At 43.9% G+C, this 25,769-nt stretch overlaps 1 protein-coding gene across 2 annotated transcripts in view; it reads left to right on the forward strand.

The window, feature by feature from the left end:
- SETD5 (SET domain containing 5) overlaps positions 1-15,457 on the forward strand; it is a 68,545-nt gene extending 53,088 nt beyond the window's left edge. Inside the window, exons 19-24 of one of the 2 annotated variants that reach the window (XM_060766546.2) lie at positions 2,506-2,562; positions 5,135-5,593; positions 8,142-8,416; positions 12,538-12,671; positions 12,888-12,973; positions 13,327-15,457. In XM_060766546.2, the coding sequence (XP_060622529.2) occupies positions 2,506-2,562; positions 5,135-5,593; positions 8,142-8,416; positions 12,538-12,671; positions 12,888-12,973; positions 13,327-13,935 (1,620 nt within the window). In that variant the 3' untranslated portion in view covers positions 13,936-15,457. The remainder of the gene's footprint in view (positions 1-2,505; positions 2,563-5,134; positions 5,594-8,141; positions 8,417-12,537; positions 12,672-12,887; positions 12,974-13,326) is intronic. The other variant, XM_060766547.2, reaches the window with a different exon arrangement.
- The last annotated feature ends 10,312 nt before the right edge of the window (positions 15,458-25,769 follow it).

Here is a 25,769-nt window from a genome sequence, read left to right on the forward strand (position 1 = left end):
TTGGGGGCCGATTTTGGCCACAGAAAATGGTTTTTGTGGTGGTTGGCAGATGAGGGGAGCAAACCGCTGCCCTCTGCACATCATTTTCTTTGTATATAGGAAAGACATCTTGTAGTCAGTAAGCTTCCCTCTACCCCTGTCCCTTCTTTTCTGTGCTGAGACCTTTCTTTCTCACTACTTTCTACTCATTCTTGGCATCTTATTTTATTTAAGCTACTGTATTTCTTTGTTGTTTTTCTAATAGAAGTTTTGTAAAGGCAACACAATAAATGTTGTTAGACAACTGTCTTAAAACTAGTGTGTTGATAACAATAAACATAATCCATAAAGAACATGTAAAACAATATATGCATCACTATATGGCAGACAAAAACATTCATATGACCATGAAGCCACCAGATAAGTACCTTATATTCTGGTGTATAAGACTACTTTTTAACCCAAGAAAATCTTCTCAAAAGTCAGGGGATGTCTTATAGGTGGGGTTGTCTTATAAGCAAGAGTAGTCTTATACACGGGCGTAGCCTTATACATGGGGGTAGTCTTATATGCTGGAGTAGTCTTATACATGGGAGTAGTCTTATAGAGCGGGTGCTGAAACTTCCAATCGGATTGGAGAATCTGTGGTTGCTGCATATGGTGGTGGGGGGGGGAGGTCAAAAATGGCAGTGGCTGTATCCCTGCCGTATGCAGCGACGGTATGAAAGCATTAAGGGCGATGCTGCACAAGTACAGTAGAAGAAAATCCATTCATCAGGATTCGTGCACTTAATGCAGTCCCGATGGTGAGGTGAAGGGTGCCTCACCAGGAAGGTGTAAGTGAAGGGCGGAGCAAGCTGCAGGCGTCCGGGACACCCGGGGTATGGAAAAAAGAGGTAGAGTGGCTCTGGGCCAAGACACCTCTTTTACCCCTCTGCCTCTCAGATCTCACTCCTGAAGACTGCAGTGAAGCGGTGCAGGTGCGCATTTGCGAGATCTGAGAGGCAGAGAAGGAGGTACAGTAATAGGAAAATTACCATATTGAAATTAAATCTGATGCTTTAAAAAAATTTGGTGTGCGTTGGAAGAGGGGTAGTCTTATACGGCAAATATATCCCAAACTCTATATTTTAACTGGAAAAGTTGGGGGTCGTCTTATACGCCGGAATATATGGTAATTACCTATGAAAAGCACAACAATAATTCAAAACCGGTTAATACAAGATCAGTAATTACCCAGTCCTTAGCTAAACGAGACCTGTGTTTGACACCTAAACACAAATGTCATATTTAGCTGCCTTAAGAAGTTCATGGAACCATCTCAGTTATATGATGTAGATGTGAAACAAGTTGTGACCGTGGGAAAAACATATCTTATTACCATGTTGATACTGTTTCATGAATAAATGAAATTGTATGATCAATCTGGCTAAGGAAGGAGGCAGGGGGGAAATGTTCTTCCCTGAATCTTTTTTTGTAATGTAAGAATCTCTTGACAGAAGTAACTTGTTAAAAAGCAGTTGAGATATGGAAAGTAGAAATTGGTCATGATCCTCATAGTGCAAGTTGGTCTGTCTCACGTAGTACCACGTGAGTTTTTTATAGCCCATGTTGTTTCTCTTCTTGCCATTACCCTGCAATCTACTTTCTCATTAACATGTCTCAAAAAGTATCTCACAGTCAGACATGATGTCATCACTTAATATTTGGGAAAAATATTATTCACAAAAAATAAAGGAGTAGCTTCTCTGTAGGATCTCTGGTCATTAACAGAGGCATTCTTGTGCTTTGTGTCCCTTTTGAAGCAAGCACTCTAGTGTTGTTGCATGCACTTTGGTAGCCCATTTTAAAAAGAACCACCTTAAGGTTTTCTGCATAATATGCTTCTTAGCAGTGTTTCTATGTTTTCTCCAATATGGATAAGTAACATGATTGGAAAAGATGCTCTTGTGTTTATATACTGCTTGTGGGCTTTCTCTTGGGCACTGGAAGAGCCAGATGGTGAACTAAGTAAATCTGTGGTCTGCTCTAGGCATACTAGATATGTAGCCCTTAGCCTCACCTGCAAGCAAAACAGTGCGGGCATAAAGTAGAATGATGGACTCGCCCTAGATTGGATGGTGGCAATAATAGACCATTGTGGGTGGCTTGCTCTTCCCATGTTATTCCAGGCTCTCATTTCCCAGGTCTACAATACATAGACAACTCTCTCACTTCTGTGCTGTTCTTTGACTTGGATCCTAAAAATGTAGTAACCTTGCCTTTTCTGCTTCTGTCAGTCTTTTAAATTCTTTGCAACGTCAGCCTCCGAAATCCGTATAACATGTTCAGTTCCCCTAACTGCTGAGGCCACCCCCAAGATAGTCTCTGTCTTTTTTTTTTTTTGTTTTTTTCCCCCAGAATAGCTGTGGCTAACCTCTAAGCTTGTTGTTTTGTTTTTTGTTTTGTTTTGTTTGTTTTACTTTATTTTATTTTGCTTCTTGACTTGTAAAATTAGATGAATAACAAGATGCTTTTCCCTCCTAGAACGTATCCTCCCCTGAGAGTTCCCCTGCGCATAGGCCCGAGTCCCTGTCACCCGAGGTAGTTATCACACCATCTCAATTGGAGGTGGAGAGTGTGTGTGTAGTTTGTCTGTGTGGTGCCTGAGTGTGTATCTGTGTGAATGTGGTGTGTGTGTGTGTGTGTGTGCGTGCGTGCGTGCTTTGAGGGAGGGGGTGGGGGAGTTTTGGAGGAAGGGGACAGCGGAGCTGGATATTTATTATTGTAGCTGAAACCAGGCAGATCTGGGTGGGAAAGGGAGGGAACAGGCAAACCTCTTGGCAGTTAATTCTTCTGAAGTAACTTTCCCTTGGGGCTGGCAGGACGGAGAGATGAAGAAAAACTAAGCAGCCTGAGCACATAGAGCAAACCTCAGCCTCTTCCTTCCTTGGTTGGCATGTTGGACCTTCTATTGATTACAACTCCTTTGTTCCATTGCTTTTTTTCTGTGCCCAGAGCCCATATTCTTCAAGGTATAAATACAGCTTCAGAAATAAAATCCCTCACATTTAAGTGATTTGCAGAACCCAGATGGGCTGGGGGGATTTTATATTATGACTAGCAATGTGGCTTTAGCAAGACATTTTGATGTGTTAAAATGTTGCACATTAGTCTGTTTTAGCTTTCAGGGTTTTTTGTTTGTTTGTTTGTTTGTTTGTTTTTTTGTTGTTGTTTTTGTTGCTGTATAGCAGGGGTGATAAGTGTACATTCCTCCAGATGCTGATGAATTGCGGATCTTTAGCCAGCATAGCCAGTGTTGAAGGATTTGGAGAGCTGATTGGCTCCCATCCCTGTTTGATATTCCCCGCTGGAAAACGGTTTAGGCAGTTTCTAATAAACTTATGCATAGTGGACTATAAAGTCTAAGAGGAAGGGGGCCTTTTCTAGGATGCTGAAGCATCCCATCAAGAGGACTAGGAACTGAAATCACACTCCTTGGGGTTTAGTTTAAGTCATGTAGTAGATGTCACACTTCCTTTGAAATTGCACATCAAAGTGCTCTGAGCCTAAATGTCCCAAACAGGAGTATACTGCTATCAACATCTGCCACAGCTCTGGTCTTTCTATATGTACAGGGTAAAGGAAGGAGTATTCATGCTACAAACCTGTACACCCACAGTACCTGACCTTCGTTTAACTGGAGGCTAGAATACTGCATTGCTGAAACCCTCTGCATTCAAAGCATGTGCTCTACTACTGTGCTATGATCATTCCCCCATTAAACATAAGCCCTTCTCATGTATTGGCATAATGTGCTACAGTTATGAGGGACACTGAAGCTGCATTTTTCATCTGACCAAAGTATGTTATGAAGAGGAGGTCAGTATTTGCTGAATTGGTTCAAAGGATATTTTCTGAAGCATATAGTAGCCTTTTTCTTAAGAGCTGTGGCTAAGCAGTATGCTAAGCCCTTTGGCTACAGTTTGATATAGGGATATGTCTGTTCTGAGTGTCATTTAGTACATTTATCTTTTTAGTTGAGGAAGAGTAATTGTTTGATGTTGGCAAGCTACAAGCACAATGTTCATATGGATATTCTCAATAAAAACATTACCGAGTTGGCATTTCTATATAACTAAAAGGGACACAGTTACAAGTGGCTGACAGAAGTAGAAGTTGCTCATGGATATATAAATGGTTAGCTCGAGGCCAATAGGCAGTGCATTTGGAGCAATCTAAGAATGATGGGAGTCATACTCCAGCATCTCTGAACGTTTTTGGGTTTGAGAAGACTGGATGTACCATTTTCTAAGCTGTAGAATAAGATGTGTAATTATTGCAGTATGAAGTTTCAAAAAATGTGCACTGTTATTAAGTCACAGAGAGAAGAAGCTACAGGAGGCCTTCCATTCAATGGAAGAATTTCTTTTATATCCTGCATACTTCCTAAAGAAATTCTTGCATTGAATGGAAGGCCTCCTGTAGCTTCTTCTCTCGGTGCCTTAAGGTAACAGTGTACATGTTTTTGGAACTTCATATTGCAGGATTGAGGGCTAGAAACTTGTTAGATACAAGAAGGCAACCTCAGTTTCTGCCCAGGGTTAACAAGCTATCCTTTAAAGGCCCAATTCTGTACTGTGTGTTAATGAAAGTCATGTGTGCCATGAAATTTTTGAAAGTTGGGAGAAGTGTGCTTGCATCGTGCGGCTGTGATGGCTTTACTGAGAAGAGGCTGAGTGATGAGAGAGGACCTAGTGTGTGTTGTACCTGCTTGCCTTTGACTTTTCGTTAATTCTTCACCTTTTATTGAAATGGTTGTGATGTTTTATGTTAAATGGTGGCCTTGACGCTAGGCATATTTTGAGAACCATCACATCTTTCCAGAAGCGGGAGGGGCCCTGCAAATTTAATCTCGCCAGAAAATTTGCAGCCTAAAAGAAAAGACTGACTTTGCAACTAGAAAAAGGCAGGAAGAAGAGCGAGACGGGGTGGGAAAAAAGCTTCATTGGGTTGAGAGAAGTTGTGGGCAAGGAGTGTGTACTCTCCAGAGGAAGTGGGAAGTCTTTCCTGACTTAAAAGCCTTTTCTCTGTCTGCCCCTTTCACCTGGTTTTCTACCCTGTTCAACCACCTTCCTTTCCCCACCCTCCTGTACCGTCATGTTGGCTCTTCTAGCTCTGCCTCAGGACGGACCTTGACATCCCGAAGGCAGGATTCCTGGACGCCAGCACTAACAGCAGCCTTGAAAGGCCCTTGTTGCTACTACCTTCGGGCCCTTCAGATCAGGCATCCCAGGCCCTGGAGACCAGCTTCCCAGGAAAAAGCGGAGAAGGCCAGACGCTGCTAAGAAGCTCTGACCAGGCCTTCCGGACAGATTTTAACTTAATGTATGCCTTCTCGCCTTTGAACGCTATGCCCCGGGCAGACGGCTTGTTACGGGAGTCTCTCCATCTGACTGACAGTAAGCCTTTGAATCCAGAGCAGAGCTGCTGTAGTTCTCCTGCAGATGGATACTTTGGCCGACATGATCAAGCATTGCTAAAAGAGCCCACACATGGGCCCATGCCCCACTGTGGGGAGAGAACATGTGACGGGATCAGATCAGCACCTCAGAACCCTCCGCAGAGGAAAAAGGCAAGTATCTGGCATGAATACAGTGTGCAAGGGGAAGGGGAGGATACTGGGATTTGGCACTTTCCTACTCAGAAAAGGAAAAACCTGGACAGCAATAAGGGTGAGACCGCTCCGAAGTATGTGAAAGAGACTATATATAGAGGGATGCTATTTGGAGACAAGTAATAAAAATGCAAGCTTATCAAACTGATAAAAACAATATCAGATTTGTCAGGGTGAGGATAATTAGCGCTCAGAGGAAGCTTTGTGGTCTGTTTCAGAAGATATATTCCTTCTAAGGGGTTTCTGCGCCTCATGCAATTGGGTCTTCTCCTTCACAGAGCCACCTATGGAAAGTTCCAGCCCTGTATAGCTTTTGGTGGCAACCCCCACCCGCTTAGTACACATGCTATTAAATGCTTTTTACCTTGTTTTTATATCATGTTTTTACCTTGATATGAAAAGTTGTTCCCTTATCAACCCTTGTTTACCAGTCACATTGTTCACAACTCAGATAGCTCCATGTTAGATAGTAGGCATGTGCGATCGAGTAAAAAAATGTTTCAAAGGTCATAACAAGGGGGCACTGGTGTTTTGTTTCTAAAGCGTTTCTAAGGTATAGTTAGTGAAAAATTAGTTACAATAACAAGAGTAACAAAATTTCGTTATTCTTTCGTTATAGTGAGGGAGGCTGGGGGATTCCAAGTTTAAAAGTATTTCACAATGTGTTTTAAATCTAAAGATTGTTGGGAATACAGTATAGGAAAAATTGGTAAATATGGAAAAGATAATAAAAACACTAAAGGAAAAGAAATAATATTTAGAGAATGAAATAGGAGAGAGGAAACAGAATTAAGGAACCCTTTAAAGGAACAATAAAAGGGGGGGGGGGGACAAGTCCAGAAGATGAGAATAAGATGGCAACTATTTGGCAAATTAATTATAATAATGATGAAATTATAGATAGAACATTTAAATTAATTGAAAGTAGAGGGAAAAGGTTAGTGGAGAACTTGTATACAGAAGATGGAAACCCTGTAGAAAAAAAAGTAATTCAGAATTGGATAGGATCAGGGAATTGGATTCAAAGCTGGACTGTAAGACAGGAAATTATTAGATGGAGGGAAAAATTAGAGAACAGGATAGTCCATTTGAGATTAGGAAATATTTGAGAGAGGAGAAGAAGGTGACAGAAAATCTGTACGAACGAACCATAATGGTAAAAGAAGAAATAATAGATGAAAGTTTCCAAACATTGAGAATGGAAGTGGAAATTGAGAGGGAAGACATCCAAAGGGAAATAAGTAATATAGCAAAAGAAAAGTACAATGTATTAAAGGAAGCAAGAAGGAAAATGGTATAAAATTCCTGCACAACTTTCACCAGGGATAAGGGACAGATGTTGGCATGGTTGTGGACAAAGAGGGGTGTTTAATCGCATGATATGGAAATGCAATCAAGTACAAGAATACTAGAAAACGAATGAAAGAGAAATCAATAGAATGTTAAATCTACAAATCTACAAAATCTACAAATAGTAATAGTTAATAGAGATGTACTATATGCAAGGATAAAGGAGAGAAGAATATACACAGAGAAAAGTGGTTGACAAATTAATAGCATGTGTACAAATTGTTTTAGTGAGGGGTTGGAATGATAAAATGGAAACTGACTAAGTAACTGACAAGTATATAGTTAATATGTTAAAAGTGAAAATAACAAATTGCAAATGGAACAGTATAGATAAAATTGAAAAAGTTACTATAATAATTAAGAGGATGTGGGAACAAGTTAGGAATTATTTAGAGAATGTGCTAAGATGTGAAGTGGAAAAATTAAGACTGAGATTTGGTGTTTCAAATGTAACTTCTGTAGTTTGCTGTATAAATTGCATTTATAAGGAGGGGAGAATGGGAGTGGGATAAAACAATAAAATAACAATTATTTCTTGTTGTAGTAATTACGTATCATTACTATAATTGGGGAAACTTTAGGGGTTCCTTTCTCCCTCATTTTTGACGCTATTGGAGTGAAATTTGCTACAATGGTAGAAGGCATTTACCACTGTTAGCCCGTCAAGCTTTGAACGTTTCACTTACCCACTGAGTTTTGGGGAATTTTCAACGTTTTTATAAACATTTTTTTTTAAAAAACGTGAATAGCATAGAATAGCTTTATTTGTCATTGTACTATAGCCTTCCCCTACACACACCACAAAACAACACACCCATCGTGAGATAAGTTGTGCCACCATGCACTTTATTACTACAGTTTATATGTGTTTCCTTATCTGTTATAAGAGATTGGTTTAATTTCTAGTTTGCTAGTAATACTGAATAACTGGGTTGCGAAATGATGCATCTCTAAAAATTGTGTGTCACCAACATGAGATGTTTTGAAAGTTCTGCCTTATCGTGTGATATCATTATCAGTTGTTGGGCAAAGTACATATATTCCCTGTCTCTGTGTGGGTTCAGCTTGAAAAGAGTCTATCTGTACCTGGTCTCCTGGCTTTACAGCTCTTCCTCACTTGCACTTGGTGAGGTTAGCAATTGCCTTTCTCTTCTAGGTGTCTCTGCTGGAGTACCGTAAACGAAAGCAAGAAGCCAAGGAAGGAGGAGATCCTGTTCGGTGCACGGGAACACCGACCCGACTGGGTGGCAGCTGCCCTGGGGCAGACCTGGATGCTGGTGCAGCGCTAGGCTCAGGGGCCCACACACTTTCCTCCCCCCAGCATAACTTCTCTCCCTCACATTCCTCCCTGGCTCACCTAGAGGAGGTCAGCCCACCAGAACCAAGGGGAGCCACACACTGCAAATCACAGGACAGCATCAGCAGTAGGTGGTGAGTATTAACCCGCTCTTGAGTCTCAGAAAGGAAAAAAAATGCAGTTTCCTCTTTCTGGAAGGTCACCAAGAATCTGGTTCATTCGGTTTCCCTGGTGGGCACAGCCAGTGCACTCCTCTTGACAAGAGAAGGGGGATTAATGCTCTCCTCTTCCTCTTTCTGTTGTTCCTAGCGCAAGTATTTAAATACACTGTGTATGGTTTTATGCAGGTTCTTTGGTCAGACTTGAGAAAACACTTTAGACAGAACTGCATTAGTTTTAACACTAACTTACCTCTGTGGCTGTTAATGGAAACTAAGTGAAAACATAAGGTTTTGAGTATAATTCTCCCTGTGCTGGAAAATGAAACTCAGGACCCTTCCACGCAACCATATAATCCAGAATATCAAGGCAGATAATCCACAATATCTGCTTTGGACTGGATTATCTGAGTCCACACTGCCATATAATTCAGTTCAATGTTGATTTTATACAGCTGTGTGGAAGGGGCCTCAGGCTGGATCTACACTGCCCTATGTCCCAGGATCTGAGTTCAGATTATTTGCTTTGAACTGGATTATGTGAATCTACACTGCCAGATAATCTAGGATCAGATTCTGGAATATAGAATATTATAGAACTAGCCACAGAAATAGCTTTCCTTGTTGCCTCATTCACCATGGAGGCCCCATTCCAGTAGAAAGGTCCTTTGATAGCAGCTCTATATTTACACAGCAAAGTCTTGGCTTTTCAGTTTTGGGTGGTAGAAAACATTAGGGAAATACAGCTTCACAACCACCTTATGAAAAAAGTTTGAGTGCAAGAAAGGATAAAGATTGTCCAAAACAAACTTGGGACAGGGTAATCTAAATTTTGTGCCTACTGTATTCAGCCTTGGTATACTAGCCACTGTGTCATTTTGGCTCCTATCCAAAGATAAGAGCTACTTCTTTTCTCATATATTTGTTGACAAACAACAGATATAGAATTGCATTTGCTTTTTAGTGTGGCATTCAAAGGCATCCACCAGAGTGCTGGAGCCCCCGGTGGCGCAGTGGGATAAACCCCTGTGCCGGCAGGACTGAAGACCAACAGGTCGCAGGTTCAAATCCGGGGAGAGGCGGATGAGCTCCCTCTATCAACTCCAGCTGCTCATACAGGGACATGAGAGAAGCTTCCCACAAGGATGATACAAACATCAAAAATCATCCGGGTGTCCCCTGGGCAACGTCCTTGCAGACGGCCAATTCTCTTACACCAGAAGCAACTTGCAGTTTCTCAAGTCACTCCTGACATGACAAAAAAAACAAAAAACAGAGTGCTGAAGGCTTTGTGTGTCTTCTTTTAAAAGCTTTATCTAGTCCTTATGACGGCATATCTTGTCTTGAGTTTTATTAGAAGAAGCCCTACAATAGAGAGCGTTTAATTCCTAGCTATGTTTATTAGTCCCTATTTGCTCTGTTTTGTCGCTTGCCAACATTTGCAAGTAGAGGACATTGTGATTAACTTTACGTGGACTATGCCATCATGTTAGCTGGATATTGTTTTTGGATGACATTAACAGTATGATCTTGAGCCATTACTTGATCTTGTTATATTGAATCACTCTGTTGGATTAGGTCAAGGATTCAGTCCAGCTAGTAGTTCTGAGAAGTGCAAAGTAACTGCATTTTCCTCTTCTTGTCCCTGGGTACTTTGTAAGGGTTTAAACTGGAATTTTCCTTCTGCTTCCAAATCCAGCAAGCATTCCTTCTTAGTTCATTCTGAGTACTGGCAGTCCCCAAGTTATGAATAAGATAGGTCCTGTAGGTTTGTTTTTAAGTTGAATTTGTGTGTAAGTCGGAAAAAGTACATTCTACAGGTACAGATCTATCTGTGTGTGTGTGAGTGAGTGAGTGCATGTGTTTGCTGCCTGTGCCCCTGTTCAGAAAATTTCACCCCAGTTTTGGTCCCTATGATAACTGAATTTTGCAAAATTTGACTTTTTGTGAATGCAAGGATTGGTAATAAAGCTTCAGTTGAGGCACCTTTTCTCCATGATAATTCTTTCAGGATTTAATTTTCCTTCCTAGAGGTAGATTTTCTCTCACTTCCTGTTGTCACGCCCATCCCCCCCGTTCATAACTATGAGTTGTATGTAAGTTGGATGTTTGCAACTCTGGGACTACCTGTATTTCTTGATGACTTTGCATCTTCTTTGCACCAGGCACTGGGCCACAAGTGGTCACTTCAAATTGCGCAGCACTTTGTCTACCTTTCTGTTGTATTCAGCAATATCCTCACATACTTTTCATTTTAAAAGACGTGAAATTTTTGTAGATGTGCTGCTGTCCTATTAACCCCTCCTTGAAGGAATGTTATCTCCATCCAAACAATAGCAGCAGCAAAAGTATGGGTTCTTCCCCCATTACCTTGTGAGTTCACTTCCCAGGTAGTCGGACTACCTCCATCTCCAGTTCATTTTTAACAAAAGATATTGAAGACATGAACAATTTAAATGCAGTAGAAATGACCATAGCTTGTAAGCCCTGTGTGATAAAACTTGATACTAATTCTTTGAGTATCTAAGACAGGGATATCAGACTCATTTTCACCAAGGGACGCATCAGGTTTATTTTTGCCATCAAAGGGTTGTGTAAATACTGTATAAATGTAACTGTGTTGCTGTCACACTGAAAGCCTCGCTGGCCACGTAAAATGACGTGGCAGGCCAGATTTGGCTCATGGCCCTTCCGCTTGACACGTGTGCCCTAAGAGATTGTATTGAAGGTAATAGTCAGGGTTATGGCTAAAACTGGGAGAATGCTTTTCAAAATTGGCCTGCAAACATAATTATGAGTCCATGCATTTTTTTCTAAATAACGGTAGTATATTTTGGCTGTTGTGGTTACACTTCAAAAGTGTAAAATGTCTCAATAGCTTTTTATTGTTTGTGATCACTTTGTGAAGAAGGTCAGCATAGACCTGCTTTCATTTCACTGAAATTGTAAAGAATTGTTTTAATGTCAGAAGCGGACTTGAGAAACTACAAGTCACTTCTGATGTGAGAGAATTGGCCATCTGCAAGAATATTGTCCCGAGGGAGTCCAGATGTTTGTGGAAGGCTTCTGTTATGTCCTTGTATGTATGGGAAGCTGGAGCTGACTGATGGGAACTTGTCCCATCTTGCGGATTTGAACTGTCTGCTTTCAGGTCAGCAGTTCAGCCGGGACAAGGTTTAACCCATTTCGTCACCGTGGCTCCTTCAGTAAAGAAGTTGAAATGCAGTGATCTACGTAAACAGAGGCCTTTAGGGTGCATTTTGCTAGCATAAAAATTGTTCTTGTTTATCCATATCATTCGTATAACAAATGATAAATATCCACATCATTGGTATAGCAAATGGGAATTTTCCAAGCCAAGGTTCTCTTGTTGAGCTATTCATGAGGAAGCAGAACTACAGTACCTTTTGCTTTTTGCTGTACCCACTCGATTCATATATTAACTAGGGACTTTTCTGTGCCATTCTGGAGTGGAGCCCATATAACCTTCCATGCCAGCAACTATCTTTATCCTTCCCTACTGAACAATCTTAACCACTTTCAAGTTTTTTTCAGCCGTTTTGGCTGTTTGAAAGATCTAATGAGTACCGAGTAAGAATTGCAAAGATGTGGGAAGGTTCTAATGGGGATACTGAGAAGCGGTTGCTATCTCATGCACAGGCTTTGCTTAGGAACCTGACCTCAGGGTCCTTTTCCCTTCCTAATAACACGAGGAATGCCTGGTGATGTTGCCACTTGATTAGATTTTTATTAATCACTAATGAATCATATTTAGCTATTGTGAGGACTCCACACACACAGCCCGAGATGGTTTTCAAAAAAGCATGCAGCTCAGGAACTAAAGTATGATGTATTGTGTGCCTTGAGGTATATATTATACAAACTGTTGAAATATGCATAACTGTCTGTGGGAAGGTCAATAAAGCATGCCCCTTCAAGGCAGCAGAGGTACCTTAGGCCTTGTGTTTAATACATACTTGTGTGTGTGTGTCCTTTGTATCTTTATGCATAGACATCATAAAATACAGTTAAACCAATGACAAAGTATTTCCATAAACACTTAAAACCCCAATTTTTGTTCTTTCGTCCTGCTTTAGGATGGTGCCCACTTCAGTGGAGCGTCTTAGAGAAGGGCGTGGCATTCTGGAGAAGGTTTTGCGCAGCAGTGCTAAAATATGTCAGAGGGGAGAGCCCTCGCCCACTCGGGACGGCATTGGGGAGAGGGAAGCAGGTGAGTGGAGATGCACAAAAAGCAAAGAGAACACAAGTTCCAGGTGTGATGCTACCTGTCCCTAAAGATGACCAATATTACTAGTATCTTATTTCCAGTTCACTTTGGCAAGTGCACCACTTTAGACAAAGCTGTTGATGCTTTTCCAAGGTTTGTGGTTAGATTGTAGTTAGACATCACTGTATTTTCAATAATTTCCTTTGCTCTCCTTTTCAGATACCATGGAAGGAGACCCGACAGACCCCCTCAGTTCCTCCCTTAAGGGACCAGCTGTTTACAGTCCTTCTCGATACAGCCTCCAGGTATGGGAAGCACTTCTACTCTTGTGACACACTTTCTATGTAACTCACTCTCTGACTGTGATACAACCTATATCTTGGCCCAGCTCGCCCTCATTTACTTTCTTGCACTGTTTTTATACTCTGTTTTATTATGTTATTGCTACTACTTTATTGGCTTATTATGTTATTGTATAAACATTTTTATTTGATGTTGTTGTGTGTCTTGTATGTATTTTATTTTGCTTTATTGCAATTGCTTGGGCTTGACCCCATGTTAGCCGCCCTGAATCCCTTCGGGGAGATGGAGGTGGGGTATAAATAAAGTTGTTGTTGTTGTTATTTCTTTGTGACTGTTTTTGTTCCTTCCCTTCCAGCTCTTGCAGTCTGACAGCCCACAAGCAGAGTCACAGATCGTCCTCCAGAGCTCCTCTCCCTACCGAGGACATGCCCTCCCATCACCTGGATACAGCTACAGGTCTCAGTCCCAGAGAACTGGGCACCTTCCACCCCTTGGCCCCACGGAATCCTCTCTTTCTTCCGCCCCCTCGGTGCCCACGGACCCTTCGACACTTTTTGCAGGGAATTCTGGGTATGGGGCTCTGAAGAAGAGCTGTCCTGCAATGACTGCTCCTAGCCCTGTCCAACCTGCCGTGGCAGACTCCTTGCCCTCTTCGGACACAGGGCCCCACCCTAGCCTGGGAACTTCCAGCTGCACTGCCCCTCCTCCCCCGCCGCCCCCACCGCCTCCCCCTCCTCCGCCCCCTCCTTCGTCGTCTTCATCAAGGCCCCCCCAGTCAGACTTGCGGACTATCAACCCCCCTTCCTCCGGGCCGCCCGCGCTCTATCAGAGCTCCAGAGCCCCCACCGCAGCACTTTCCAACTCGCAGCACTACTCCCACCGAGGGGGAGGAGGCGGCATCCATCCCTACAGACTGCAGCAGCTTCCGGGGTCGGGCGTCAAGACTCAGACAGGCCTTTCGTAGGACAAAGCAGAAGAACCCTCTGCTCCTCCCAGCGGCAGCTGACGGAGGGGTAGTGCTGCCAGAATGGCAAAGGCCAGAGAGAGAGAGAAAGAGCCCACTGCCAGCCACCCTTGGCTTTGGAACAAGGAGACACTGGTAGCGGCGGAGCGTGTAGCAGAGTGTCTCCCTGATACCTGAGTATGTTGTAGAAAGCGAAGGGTGCCGAGAGGTACGGCCTCGGTCGCCTACCAGTGCCCTTAGCTGTAGCCATCTGGGCAGGTAGGAAAGCTTGAATATGAAACCAGTGCAAATCAGAAAGAAAATAAAATAGGGGGAAAGGGTATGGGGGTGGGGGGCATTATTCAGAATCCCAAAGTGCTCTCTGCAGGGTTGGGTTCCCAGGGTATTCTGGGTCAGGGAGGGTGGGAGTTGTAGTCCATTCTGATCATTCCAGTTTGCAAGCAAGAGCATTTATGGTGTCCCGGCTCTGGGCAGAGAGCTATGGGGTGGGGCTGGTAGCAGTGTGTGAGTGTGAGAGTGCAAAGCGTGCAAGAAGGTGTTCCTGAACACTGTCACTGCCATGAGTTGCGGAAGTGGGCCTTGGGCATGGAATACTTTGTACCACTGCCAAGAAAGGTGTGGGGGCAGCATGCGAGGGGAGAGTGGCGCTTTGACTGTGGCAGCTTGGTGGCTTGTCAGAGGGACTGCCCTAGAGGAGTGGCGGAGTGCCCAGTTTGGTGCTGCTGGTGGTGGTGGTGGTACTGCTGCTATCAAAAGTATCTCCAAGTATGCGAGAGCTGCCTGTGACCATCCCCTGAGGTCCAAGAGCTGTTCCAGGTCTCCTGGGTGCTCTGTCCAATTCCACACAGTTGCCAGCTTTTCTCACTTGTTTACTATCAAGCGTGTGTTTTTATTTATCTAATTTTATATTCAGTTATAACCATAGTAGGTTAGCAAATATCAGGCAGGTCTAACCTCGGTGCTGCCGTGGACCTTTCCTCTTGGATACGATAATGCGGTGAGCAGATCTTCCCTCATTTCTCAGATGCACAGTCTCTCTCTTTTTGGGTTTTTCTTTTTTGTTGTTGTTTTTTTAATTAGGACTGTTACAAGGTTTTGCTAACTCACTGAAATCAGGTGTTCATTCATTCAGCTTAGGGGAGACTTTTTTATCAAGGCAGAGAAAGGTTTAAATAAAAAAAAAGAGAACTTTCCTCGAAATGTCTGGCTGTGAGCGTGTTGCGGATGGAACTAATCACCCGGAGCCAAGGGTGTCTTCTATACTGTATAAAAGGGTGTCAACTTCACTGGGCTTGGCCGGCTCCCTTTCTGTCATGCTGAGCATGCCTCGCTTTGCCAGAGAGGATGGTGGAGAGCAGCTGGCGGGCAGGAAGTACCCTCCTGGATGTACAGGAGGCCGGGGAGGGGCCGCCGGGGAGGGGGCTGCAGCGCTGCCCGGAAGCGGAGTTGTACACTGTGCTGTAACATTTGAACTTTCACAAGAGATGTAATAATTTTGATAATAAAATACTTAACTTGAAAATCACCGCATACACTTTTTTGGTTGGTTTACTATGTTCTCGTGTGACAAAACGACACAAATGTTACACAATATGAGAGTGAAACCCAAAGGGACACCAGTTTTAATGGCACAGTTGTGAAAAGATTTGATCTCCAAGGTTCCGGCCCTCCCTGGAAACTGTTTTCTTAGATATCTGAAATTTGCAAAGGATCTAGAAAAGATTTCCACAAACAGGTTTCAGGAGGGGGAGTTCTCAACCTGTGGGTCCCCAGTTTTCAGAGGAGATATGATAGCCATGTATAAATATGTGAGAGGAAGCCACAGGGAGGAGGGAGCAAGCTTGTTTTCTGCTTCCTTGGAGACTAGGACGCGGAACAATGGCTTCAAACTACAAGAGAGGAGATTCCATCTGAACATGAGGAAGAACTTCCTGACTGTGAGAGCCGTTCAGCAGTGGAACTCTCTGCCCCGGAGTGTGGTGGAGGCTCCTTCTTTGGAAGCTTTTAAGCAGAGGCTGGATGGCCATCTGTCAGGGGTGATTTGAATGCAATATTCCTGCTTCTTGGCAGGGGGTTGGACTGGATGGCCTATGAGGTCTCTTCCAACTCTTTGATTCTATGATTCTATGAGGGATTTCTTTATGGCACTATTTTCACACACTATTCAAGGAAAAGAAAAGAGTTGTGGGGCCTTGATGTTCTGTGTTAGATTCAAAGCACTATTGTCATCAGTTGTAATCTGAGTGACTTTGGCTTTTGGGGCATGACTCCAGGTGTAGAAACTAGTTCCATCCCCTTTCAATATAAGGTCTATGTTTTTCTGTCTGTGTATCTTCCAGCTCTCCAGCCACAGAGGCCAGGCTTTCAGTGCTGACATGAAAGTGCCGGGGAAGAGCTGCAGCTTGGTGACAGAGCTTGCAAAAGGTTCTCAGTTCAGTTCTCAGTATCTCCAGATAGGGTCCAAAACTCTTACTCTGAATCCCTGCAGAGTCAAAGTAACTCAATGAGTCATTGATCCAACTTAGCATAGGACAACCTTTGCTGGCTAAGGCAAAAGTTACTACTACTTAACTTGAATCATCTGAGGTGAGCTGAGTGCAAGAACACCTGTCTAAAACTTGGTGTTATATTACTTTTTGAACAATAACACCAGGAATTCCTGTGTCAGTGCAGCCACTGCAGAGCTATGGCCCCAAACGTAGCTTTTCTGGGCTCTGAATGTGTCCTAATGATTATGAAGAAGAGCAATCAAAAGGTAATCTAGATAAGTGGTTCTCAGCCAGTGGTCCCCAGATGTTTTGGCCTTCAACTCCCAAAAATCCTAACAGCTGGTAAACTGGCTGGGATTTCTGGGAGTTGTAGGCCAAAACACCTGGGGACCCACAGGTTGAGAACTACTGATCTAGATGGAGTTTCCCCTGTCATTCAATGTTCTCTTCCTGGATAAGTTGTCCTGGTCTGCCGTTCTGGTGCCCAACCAAGATCTTGTTTTTCTATGATGGTTAGCACCATTCTTACCCTCCTGAGTCTTACATGACCTTCATAATCATTTTCCTCTTAGTCTAATGCAACATCCTCAAACTGCAGCCTTCCAGCTGTTTGGGCCTCCAACTCCCAGAATTCCTGACCATTGTACAAGCTGGCAAGGGCTTCCAGGAGTTGAAGGACCAAACAGCTGGAGGGTCGCAGTTTGAGACTGCCTGATCCAATGCTTTTACTTATTTTTACTGTATATACTCATTAATCTAAAAATTTTAGGCAAAAAAGACTGGGTTGCCTTAGCTACGTGTCAGTATGACTTGTGTGCCCTAACTCTTTTTTTAAAAAGGGGAACCACCCCATTTTCTGAGTAGAGTAGCAAATAGTGAGAGTAGTTGATCCTGATGGAACCTATAAGAAACATTGACCCCTCTATTTTCTCCACTGTGGGGGTGCTGCTGATCTTTTTAGAATGTTTGGACAGAAAAAGGCCGACAGCCGTTAGGAATGGCTAGTCTTCTATGGAGTGATCCTTGGCCTATCTACAGATCAAATAAAAATCCCTAGCTTTGTCTCCCAGATGTGCCTTTGACTTAGATATGAGGTCAACTTATACATATGTATATCCGGTAATCATTTTTTCCCCTTTTGTAAGCTTCCAGGCAATGTGTCTGAATTGCAGTGTAGAAATATGTATAATTAGTTGAACACGCACTCTACCCATATCCAAACCTTGGTGCTAAATCTGTTGGATTGAAAGGGAGATGGTCAGTGTACTGATGGGGATTATATTCAGTGTCTATATGTAATCTCACATGACGTTTCACCTGCATCTGTGGCAAGCATCCTCAGAGATGGAGAGGTCTGTTGGAAGTAGGAAAATGGGTTTATATATCTGTGGAATGACCAGGGTGGGACAAAGGACTTAGCTCCAGCAGACAAAAGTCCTTTGTCACACCCTGGTCATTCCACAGATATATAAACCCATTTTCCTACTTCCAACAGACCTCACTACCTCTGAGGATGCTTGCCATAGATGCAGGCGAAACGTCAGGAGAAAATGCCTCCAGAACATGGCCATATAGCCCAGAAAAACCTACAACAACCCTGTGTGGCAATATCTGTGGGGCTGATTGGTTTATCTACCACCATTTCTATCTGGGACATTCATGCTGGTAATGTGAGCAGAGACAATAAAATCCACATTTAGGATGGCCATACTCTGATTCATACTGGAATCAATGTAAGACCAGAAATATTTTTGGAAAATGTTCAGAGTACACAATATAATTAATTTGCACAAGAAATCACACAATTTGCTGTACAAAACACAGCAGAGTTTGTAGTGTCTGAACTTCTCTGCCCATTTTTAGCTACCTGTTTTACCATATCTGATTATCCCAAAGTGGCATCTTCAAGGGTTCTTTAGGATTACGTTAGAGATCGAGAGCCAGTGTCTTGTAGTTTATTGAACATTGGACTACAACTCTGTGGAGACCAGAGTGTGAATCCCCGCTCAGTCATGGAAACCCACCAGGTGGCCCTGGGCATGTCACACTCAACCTCCAAGGAAGGCCGTGTCAATTCCCCTCTGGGCAGCCTCAGGATAGGGTTGCCATAAGGCAGAAACAACTTGTAGTCACACAGTAACAGTAAGAGAAGTCTTGATCCCTGGTGCTCCGTTCGCCAATGCAAACATCTTGCAGTCCCATTTCTGGATGCACAAGGGGGCGCCAGAGGGGAGTGGTCTAGGATTTTTCCCAGGGTTTGCAGGCAAGAGTTCCTCTGTCTCTCCATTGCAGGGGACAGGGAGTCTTGTTTTGCATCCAGATCCTCCTCTCTTGGCAGGAAAGAGTTGCCAGAAGAAACTGATGAGGTTCCATACTATGCCAGAAATTGTATCTATTTGTGTAGACCTTTATAGACGGCAATCTTTGACATTCTGGAACTTGAAGGTACCAATAATGTTTATGGGAAGATTGGGCTTTGATGGACAGAAGAGACAGTAGCGCTCTTAAAGACAAGTGTCTCCAAGGATCAGCCTTTAACATGTTCTTTGGAGAAGGGTGCCCTTAAAAGACATCGCAGTATCTGCTGAGCTGAATCAACTTAGGGGAAAATATTACAGCTCCCAGAATCCCCCAGACAAATACCGGCTGAGAGATTTTAGAATTAGTCCAAAAAAGACACTTTGCCCCACTGGGCTTGAAGATGTATAACCGTACCATATTGAGCTGTGATCTGATGTAGATTAGTGTCATGCACTCCCACTCTGGCCATTACTGGTTTGAGTAGCAAATAATCTTCCCCTTTAATCAATCCTTAGAAGGAGATGTGGTCTTAAAGATGGATCCAACCTATCCTTGAGACCACTATTCTTCGACAAACCGGCGTGGGCACTAAGATCTGCTTGGGAGGCCCTTCTTTCAGTCCCACCACTGTCTCAAGCAGGTTGGTGGGGATGAGAGAGAGGACCTTCTCACAAAAAGAAAGTCATCTTCAACCTCAGCAAGACGGAGTGGATGAGGGATTTGAGGACATCCAACTCCAAATTGGGAAACAAGTCGTCCAGGAATACCTGGCCGCTCTAAATGAGTTCAAGTCCCCAGGGCCAGATCAACTACACCCAAGAGTATTGAAGGAACTAGCGGAAGTCATTTCGGAACCATTGGCAACCATCTTTGAGAGTTCTTGGAGAACAGGAGAAGTTCCAGCAGATTGGAGGAGGGCCAATGTGGTCCCAATCTTCAAGAAGGGAAAAAAGGACGACCCAAACAACTACCGTCCGGTCAGCCTCACGTCAATACCAGGCAAGATTCTGGAAAAGATTGTTAAGGAAGCGGTCTGCAAACACTTAGAAACAAATGCGGTCATTGCTAATAGTCAACATGGATTTATCAAAAACAAGTCATGCCAGACTAATCTGATCTCTTTCTTCGATAGAGCTACAAGCTGGGTAGATGCGGGAAATGCCATGGATGTAGCGTACCTGGATTTCAGTAAGGCCTTTGACAAGGTCCCCCATGACCTTCTGGCAAGGAAACTAGTCCAATGTGGGCTAGGCAAAACTATGGTGAGGTGGATCTGTAATTGGTTAAATGGACGAACCCAGAGGGTGCTCACCAATGCTTCCTCTTCATCTTGGAAAGAAGTGACAAGTGGAGTGCCGCAGGGTTCCGTCCTGGGCCCGGTCCTGTTCAACATCTTTATTAATGACTTAGATGAAGGGCTAGAAGGCATGATCATCAAGTTTGCAGACGACACCAAATTGGGAGGGATAGCCAATACTCCAGAGGATAGGAGCAGGATTCAAAACGATCTTGACAGATTAGAGAGATGGGCCAAAACTAACAAAATGAAGTTCAACAGTGACAAATGCAAGATACTCCACTTTGGTAGGAAAAACAAAATATAAAGATACAGAATGGGGGATGCCTGGCTCGAGAGCAGTACGTGTGAAAAAGATCTTGGAGTCCTCGTGGACAACAAGTTAAACATGAGCCAACAATGTGATGTGGCGGCAAAAAAAGCCAATGGGATTTTGGCCTGCATCAATAGGAGCTTAGTGTCTAGATCTAGGGAAGTAATGCTACCCCTCTATTCTGTTTTGGTTAGACCACATCTGGAATATTGTGTCCAGTTCTGGGCACCACAATTCAAGAGAGATATTGACAAGCTGGAATGTGTCCAGAGGAGAGCGACTAAAATGATAAAAGGTCTGAAGAACAAGCCCTATGAGGAGCGGCTTAAGGAGCTGGGCATGTTTAGCCTGAAGAAGAGAAGGCTGAGAGGGGATATGATAGCCATGTATAAATATGTGAGAGGAAGCCACAGGGAGGAGGGAGCAAGCTTGTTTTCTGCTTCCCTGGAGACTAGGACGCGGAACAATGGCTTCAAACTACAAGAGAGGAGATTCCATCTGAACATGAGGAAGAACTTCCTGACTGTGAGAGCCATTCAGCAGTGCAACTCTCTGCCCCGGAGTGTGGTGGAGGCTCCTTCTTTGGAGGCTTTTAAGCAGAGGCTGGATGGCCATCTGTCAGGGGTGATTTGAATGCAATATTCCTGCTTCTTGGCAGGGGGTTGGACTGGATGGCCCATGAGGTCTCTTCCAACTCTTTGATTCTATGATTCTATGACCTTCTCAGTGGTGGCTCTCCAGCTCTGGAATGCCTTCTAAGAAATTAGATTAGCTCCCTCTGTTCAGACCTTCCAGGTGAGTATAAAAACATGGCTCTTCAGACAGGCCTTTGGTCCTGAGTAATCCATGGCCAATGTGATGAATCATTCATAGTACTGGCCCGCACTTTGATTGGTTGTTTTGACAGATAGCTGCCCAGCAGGTTCTGTGGTAGGAACTACATATTTTTCAAATTGGAATGTGTCCGGTGGAGGGTGACTAAAATGATCAGGGGTCTGGAGAACAAGCCCTATGAGAAGTGGCTTTAAGAGCTGGGCATATATAGCCTGCAGAAGAGAAGACAGAGGAGACATTATGATGGCCCATGTATAAATATGTGAGGGGAAGTCATAGGGAGGAGGGAGCAAGCTTGTTTTCTACTGCCCTGGAAGACTAAGACGCGGAACAATGGCTTCCAACTACAAGAAAGGAGATTCCAACTTGACATGAGAAAGAACTACCTAACTGCGAGAACTGTTCAGCAGTGGAACTCTCTGCCACAGAGTATGGTGCAGGCTCTCTCTTTGGAGGCTTTTAAGCAGAGGCTAGATGGCTATCTGTTGGGAATGCTTTGAAAGTGATTTTCCTGCTTTTTGGCAGGGAGTTGGACTGGATGGCACACCAGGTCTCTTCCAACTCTAATTTTATGATTCTAACCTCTATCCAGTAAATCAGTGATGAGCCCATGTTTTCCCACATTATAGCAATGTTTCTAGGGTTTTCCTTATGCCTCTCCCCTTCAGTCCAAGCTGTAGTTGGGAATCCCAGTGTAGGCTTGTACCCTCTCGGAGGAAGATGCTACTCTCCCTACATCGCCCGAGTACAGAATACAGTGCTGCAGGTGGTCTCCTCCTCCTGAGCAGTGAGTAATGAGTTGCATTGAACACGGCAGCTTAAGCGTTCAAGGCAGGCGGCAGCTTCAGCACCCGGTTGACAAATCATTGGATTGAGAAGGATTTCAAATGCTTGGGAGAGGAGCGTATCCTCCTTTGAAATAGTGGCTTGAATGTAAGCGTGCAAAGATGTGGGTGTGGTGTTGCAGTACCTGCACACTAGCCATAAACCGAGCTAAATCTTCGAAAGGTTGGCTGGGCACAGTTCCTGAATATTGAGTATTCAAATGTGGAAGCTGGGCTGCGGGAATATAACCGCTACGTGCCTTTCCTGCAGATTCAGGGAGTCTCCGAATCTTAGTCTATGGGTCCAATACTCAAACCAATACACTATTGCTCGCATTTAGAAAGAAATGATAACAGTGTGGAATAACATATTGGTGTCTAACCCTAACTGGAAAAGTCTGAAAACGAAGCCCGATGAGGAAACTGAGCTTGAGATGAGAAGACGGAGAAGGGAAATGACAGCCATGTTTGATAGGATGTCACATTGAGAAGGAGGCAAACTTGTTTTCTGTTGAGACTGGCAGCATCATCACATTAGAGCAGTGGTTCTCAACCTTCCTAGTGCTGCAACCCCTTAATACAGTTCTTCATGTTGTGGTGACCCCTAACGATAACATTATTTTTGTTACAACATAATAACTGTAATTTTGCTACTGTTATGAATCGTATCGTAAATACCTGATATGCAGGATATATTTTCATGCACTGGACCAAATTTGGTACAAATGCCCAATACACTCAAATTTGAATACTGGTGGGGTTGGTGGGATTGATTTTGTCATTTGGGAGTTGTAGTTTCTGGGATTTATAGTTCACCTACAATCAAAGAGCATTGTGAACTCCACTAATGATGAAATTGAACTAAACTTGGCACACAGAACTCCCATGACCAACAGAACATACTGGGATGGTTTGGTGGGCATTGATCTTGAGTTTGGGAGTTGTAGTTCGCCTACATACAGAGAACATTGTGGACTCAAACTATGATGGATCTGGACCAAATTTGGCACAAATACTCAATATGCCCCAATGTGAACACTAGAGGAATTTGAGGAACATAGACCTTGACATTTGGGTGTTGCAGTTGCTGGGATTTATAGTTCACCTACAATCAAAGAGCATTATGAACCCCACCATCAATAGAATTGGGTCAAACTTCCTACACAGGACCCCCATGACCAACAGAAAATACTGTGTTTTCTTATGGTTATTGACAACCCCTCTCACACCCTCTCACAACCCCCCTGCACTAGAGCATAAATCCACTTTAAATCCAGTTTCTGCCTCCTGTTGAATTCTGGGGCTTGTAGTTCATTGAGGCTCAGACCTGTCTGAGTAGTTTAAAGGTTCTTCCCTAAACTACAATTCCCAGAACCCGTGGCCACCCCCAGCTCCTTCATAGTCGAGCCAGTCACTTCAAGGATACAATCCATCCATCTTGCCCTTGGTCGGCCCCTCTTCCCTTTTCCTTCCATTTTTCCCAGCATCATTCTCTTCTCCAAGCTTTCCTGTCTTCTCGTGGTGTGGCCAAAGTTCTTCATCTTTGCCTCTTATATCCTTCCCTCCAATGAGCAGTCGGGCTTTATTTCCTGAAGTATGGACTAGTTGGATCTTCTTGTGGTCCAAGGCACTTCCAGAATTTTCCTCCAACACCACAGTTCAAAAGCATCTTATCTTCCTTCGCTCAGTCTTCCTTATGGTCCAGCTCCCACATCCGTAGGTGATTATGGGGAATACCATTGCCTTAACTATGTTGATCTTTGTTGCCAGTGTGATGTCTCTACTCTTCACTATCTTATCGAGATTGGTCATTGCTCTCCTCCCCAGAAGTAAACGTCTTCTGATTTCCTGGCTGCAGTCTGCATCTGCAGTAATCTTTGCACCTGGAAAAACAAAGTCTGTCATGGCCTCCACATTTTCTCCCTCTGTTTGCCAGTTATCAATCCATCCAGTTGCCATAATCTTGGGGTTTTTTAATGTTTAGCTTTTGCACTGTCTTCTTCTACCTTGATTCAAAGGCTCCTCAGTTCCTCCTTGCTTTAAGCCATCAAAGTGGTATCATCTGCATATCTAAGGTTGTTAATGTTTCTTCTAGCAATTTTCACCCCAGCCTTGCATTCCTCAAACCCCGTACATCGCAGAGGTAGTGAGGACCTCACTACCTCTGAGGATGCTTGCCATAGATGCAGGCGAAACGTCAGGAGAAAAATTGCCTCCAGAACATGGCCATATAGCCCAGAAGGACCTACAGCAACCCAGTGATTCCGGCCATGAAAGCCTTCGGCAATACCTATTGATCTACTCACAATTGCATGTTTTTGAACTGCTAGGTTGGCAGAAGCTGGGGCTGACAGCGGGAGCTCATCCTGCTCCCTGGATTTGAACCTGCGACCTTTTGGTTAACAAGTTCAGCAGTTCAGTGCTTTAAGAGTAGTCAATAAAGTTTGCAATGAAAGCACACAGCAACAACAAGGATGGAGAAGCTAGGCCTAGATGGAAAGCACACAGACTGATGGAACAAGAGGAAGAATGTGCAGCTAAATGTTCCTGCTGCTCTCACTTATTCATGTCTTGATCTGGGCTACAATGTGCAACATGCTGACCTTTTTTCCCTTGAATGCAGGCTCCGGTCTTTGCAATTACGAATTGTGGAAGGGCCTTCCTTCCTTGGCCCACCTGAGAGCGAGAAGACGTGATGGCGGTGCCTGGAAACGTTCTCCACCGCCTGCTGCCCTCTGCCTTGCCACCATCCTGCGTGAGTGTGCGCATCTGGGCGCCCTTGGCACCAGCGGCAGGCCGCGTCGTGATCAACAGTCTCCATAGTTACGCTGATGGGGTTGCCATGGAGACAGCTGGAGAAAGCCAGCGGCAGGCAGGCATCCCAAGGTGTAGCCGTGTGTCACCGCAGAGATCAGCAGCATCCCGCATTGAGGGAGGAGGAGGAGGGAGGGGCCAGGGAAAGAAATGCGCACGGCTGACCCAAAAACACAGGGCTCTTCCTATCACCTCCTGGAGTCGAAGGAAGGGGCATCTACACCAGTGCTTCTCCGCCTTCCTAATGCCACGACCCCTTCATACGGATCCTCATCTTGTGGTGGCCCCCGACCATAACATTGTTTTCGTTGCTACTTCATAACTGTAATTTTGCTACTGTTGTGAATCGTAATGTACATATCTGATATGCAGGGTGTATTTTCATTCACTGGACCAAATTTGGCACAAATACCCGATACACCCAAATTCGAATACTGGTGGGGTTGGGGAGGTGATTGATTTTGTCATTTGGGAATTGTAGTTGCTGGGATTTATAGTTAACCTACAATCAAAGAGCATTCTGAACTCCACCAATGATGGAATTGAACCAACCTTGGCACACAGAACTCCCTTCACCAACAGAAAATACTGGAAGGATTTGATGAGCATTGACCTTAAGTTTTAGAGTTGTAGTTCACCTACATCCAGAGAGCACTGAAACAGTGATGGATCTGGACCAAACTTGGCACAAATACCCAATATTCCCCAATGTAAACACTGGTGGAGTTTGAGGAAAATAGGCCTTAATATTTGGGAGTTGTAGTTGCTGGGATTTATAGTTCACCTACAATCAAAGAGCATTCTGAACTCCACCAATGATGGAATTGGACCAACCTTGGCACACAGAACTCCCTTCACCAACAGAAAATACTGGAAGGGTTTGGAGGGCATTGACCTTGAGTTTTTGGAGTTGTAGTTCACCTACATCCAGAGAGCACTGTGGATTCAAACAGTGATGGATC

The sequence above is a fragment of the Anolis sagrei genome, chromosome 2 (assembly GCF_037176765.1).
Source record: "Anolis sagrei isolate rAnoSag1 chromosome 2, rAnoSag1.mat, whole genome shotgun sequence".
Taxonomy (NCBI): domain Eukaryota; kingdom Metazoa; phylum Chordata; class Lepidosauria; order Squamata; family Dactyloidae; genus Anolis; species Anolis sagrei.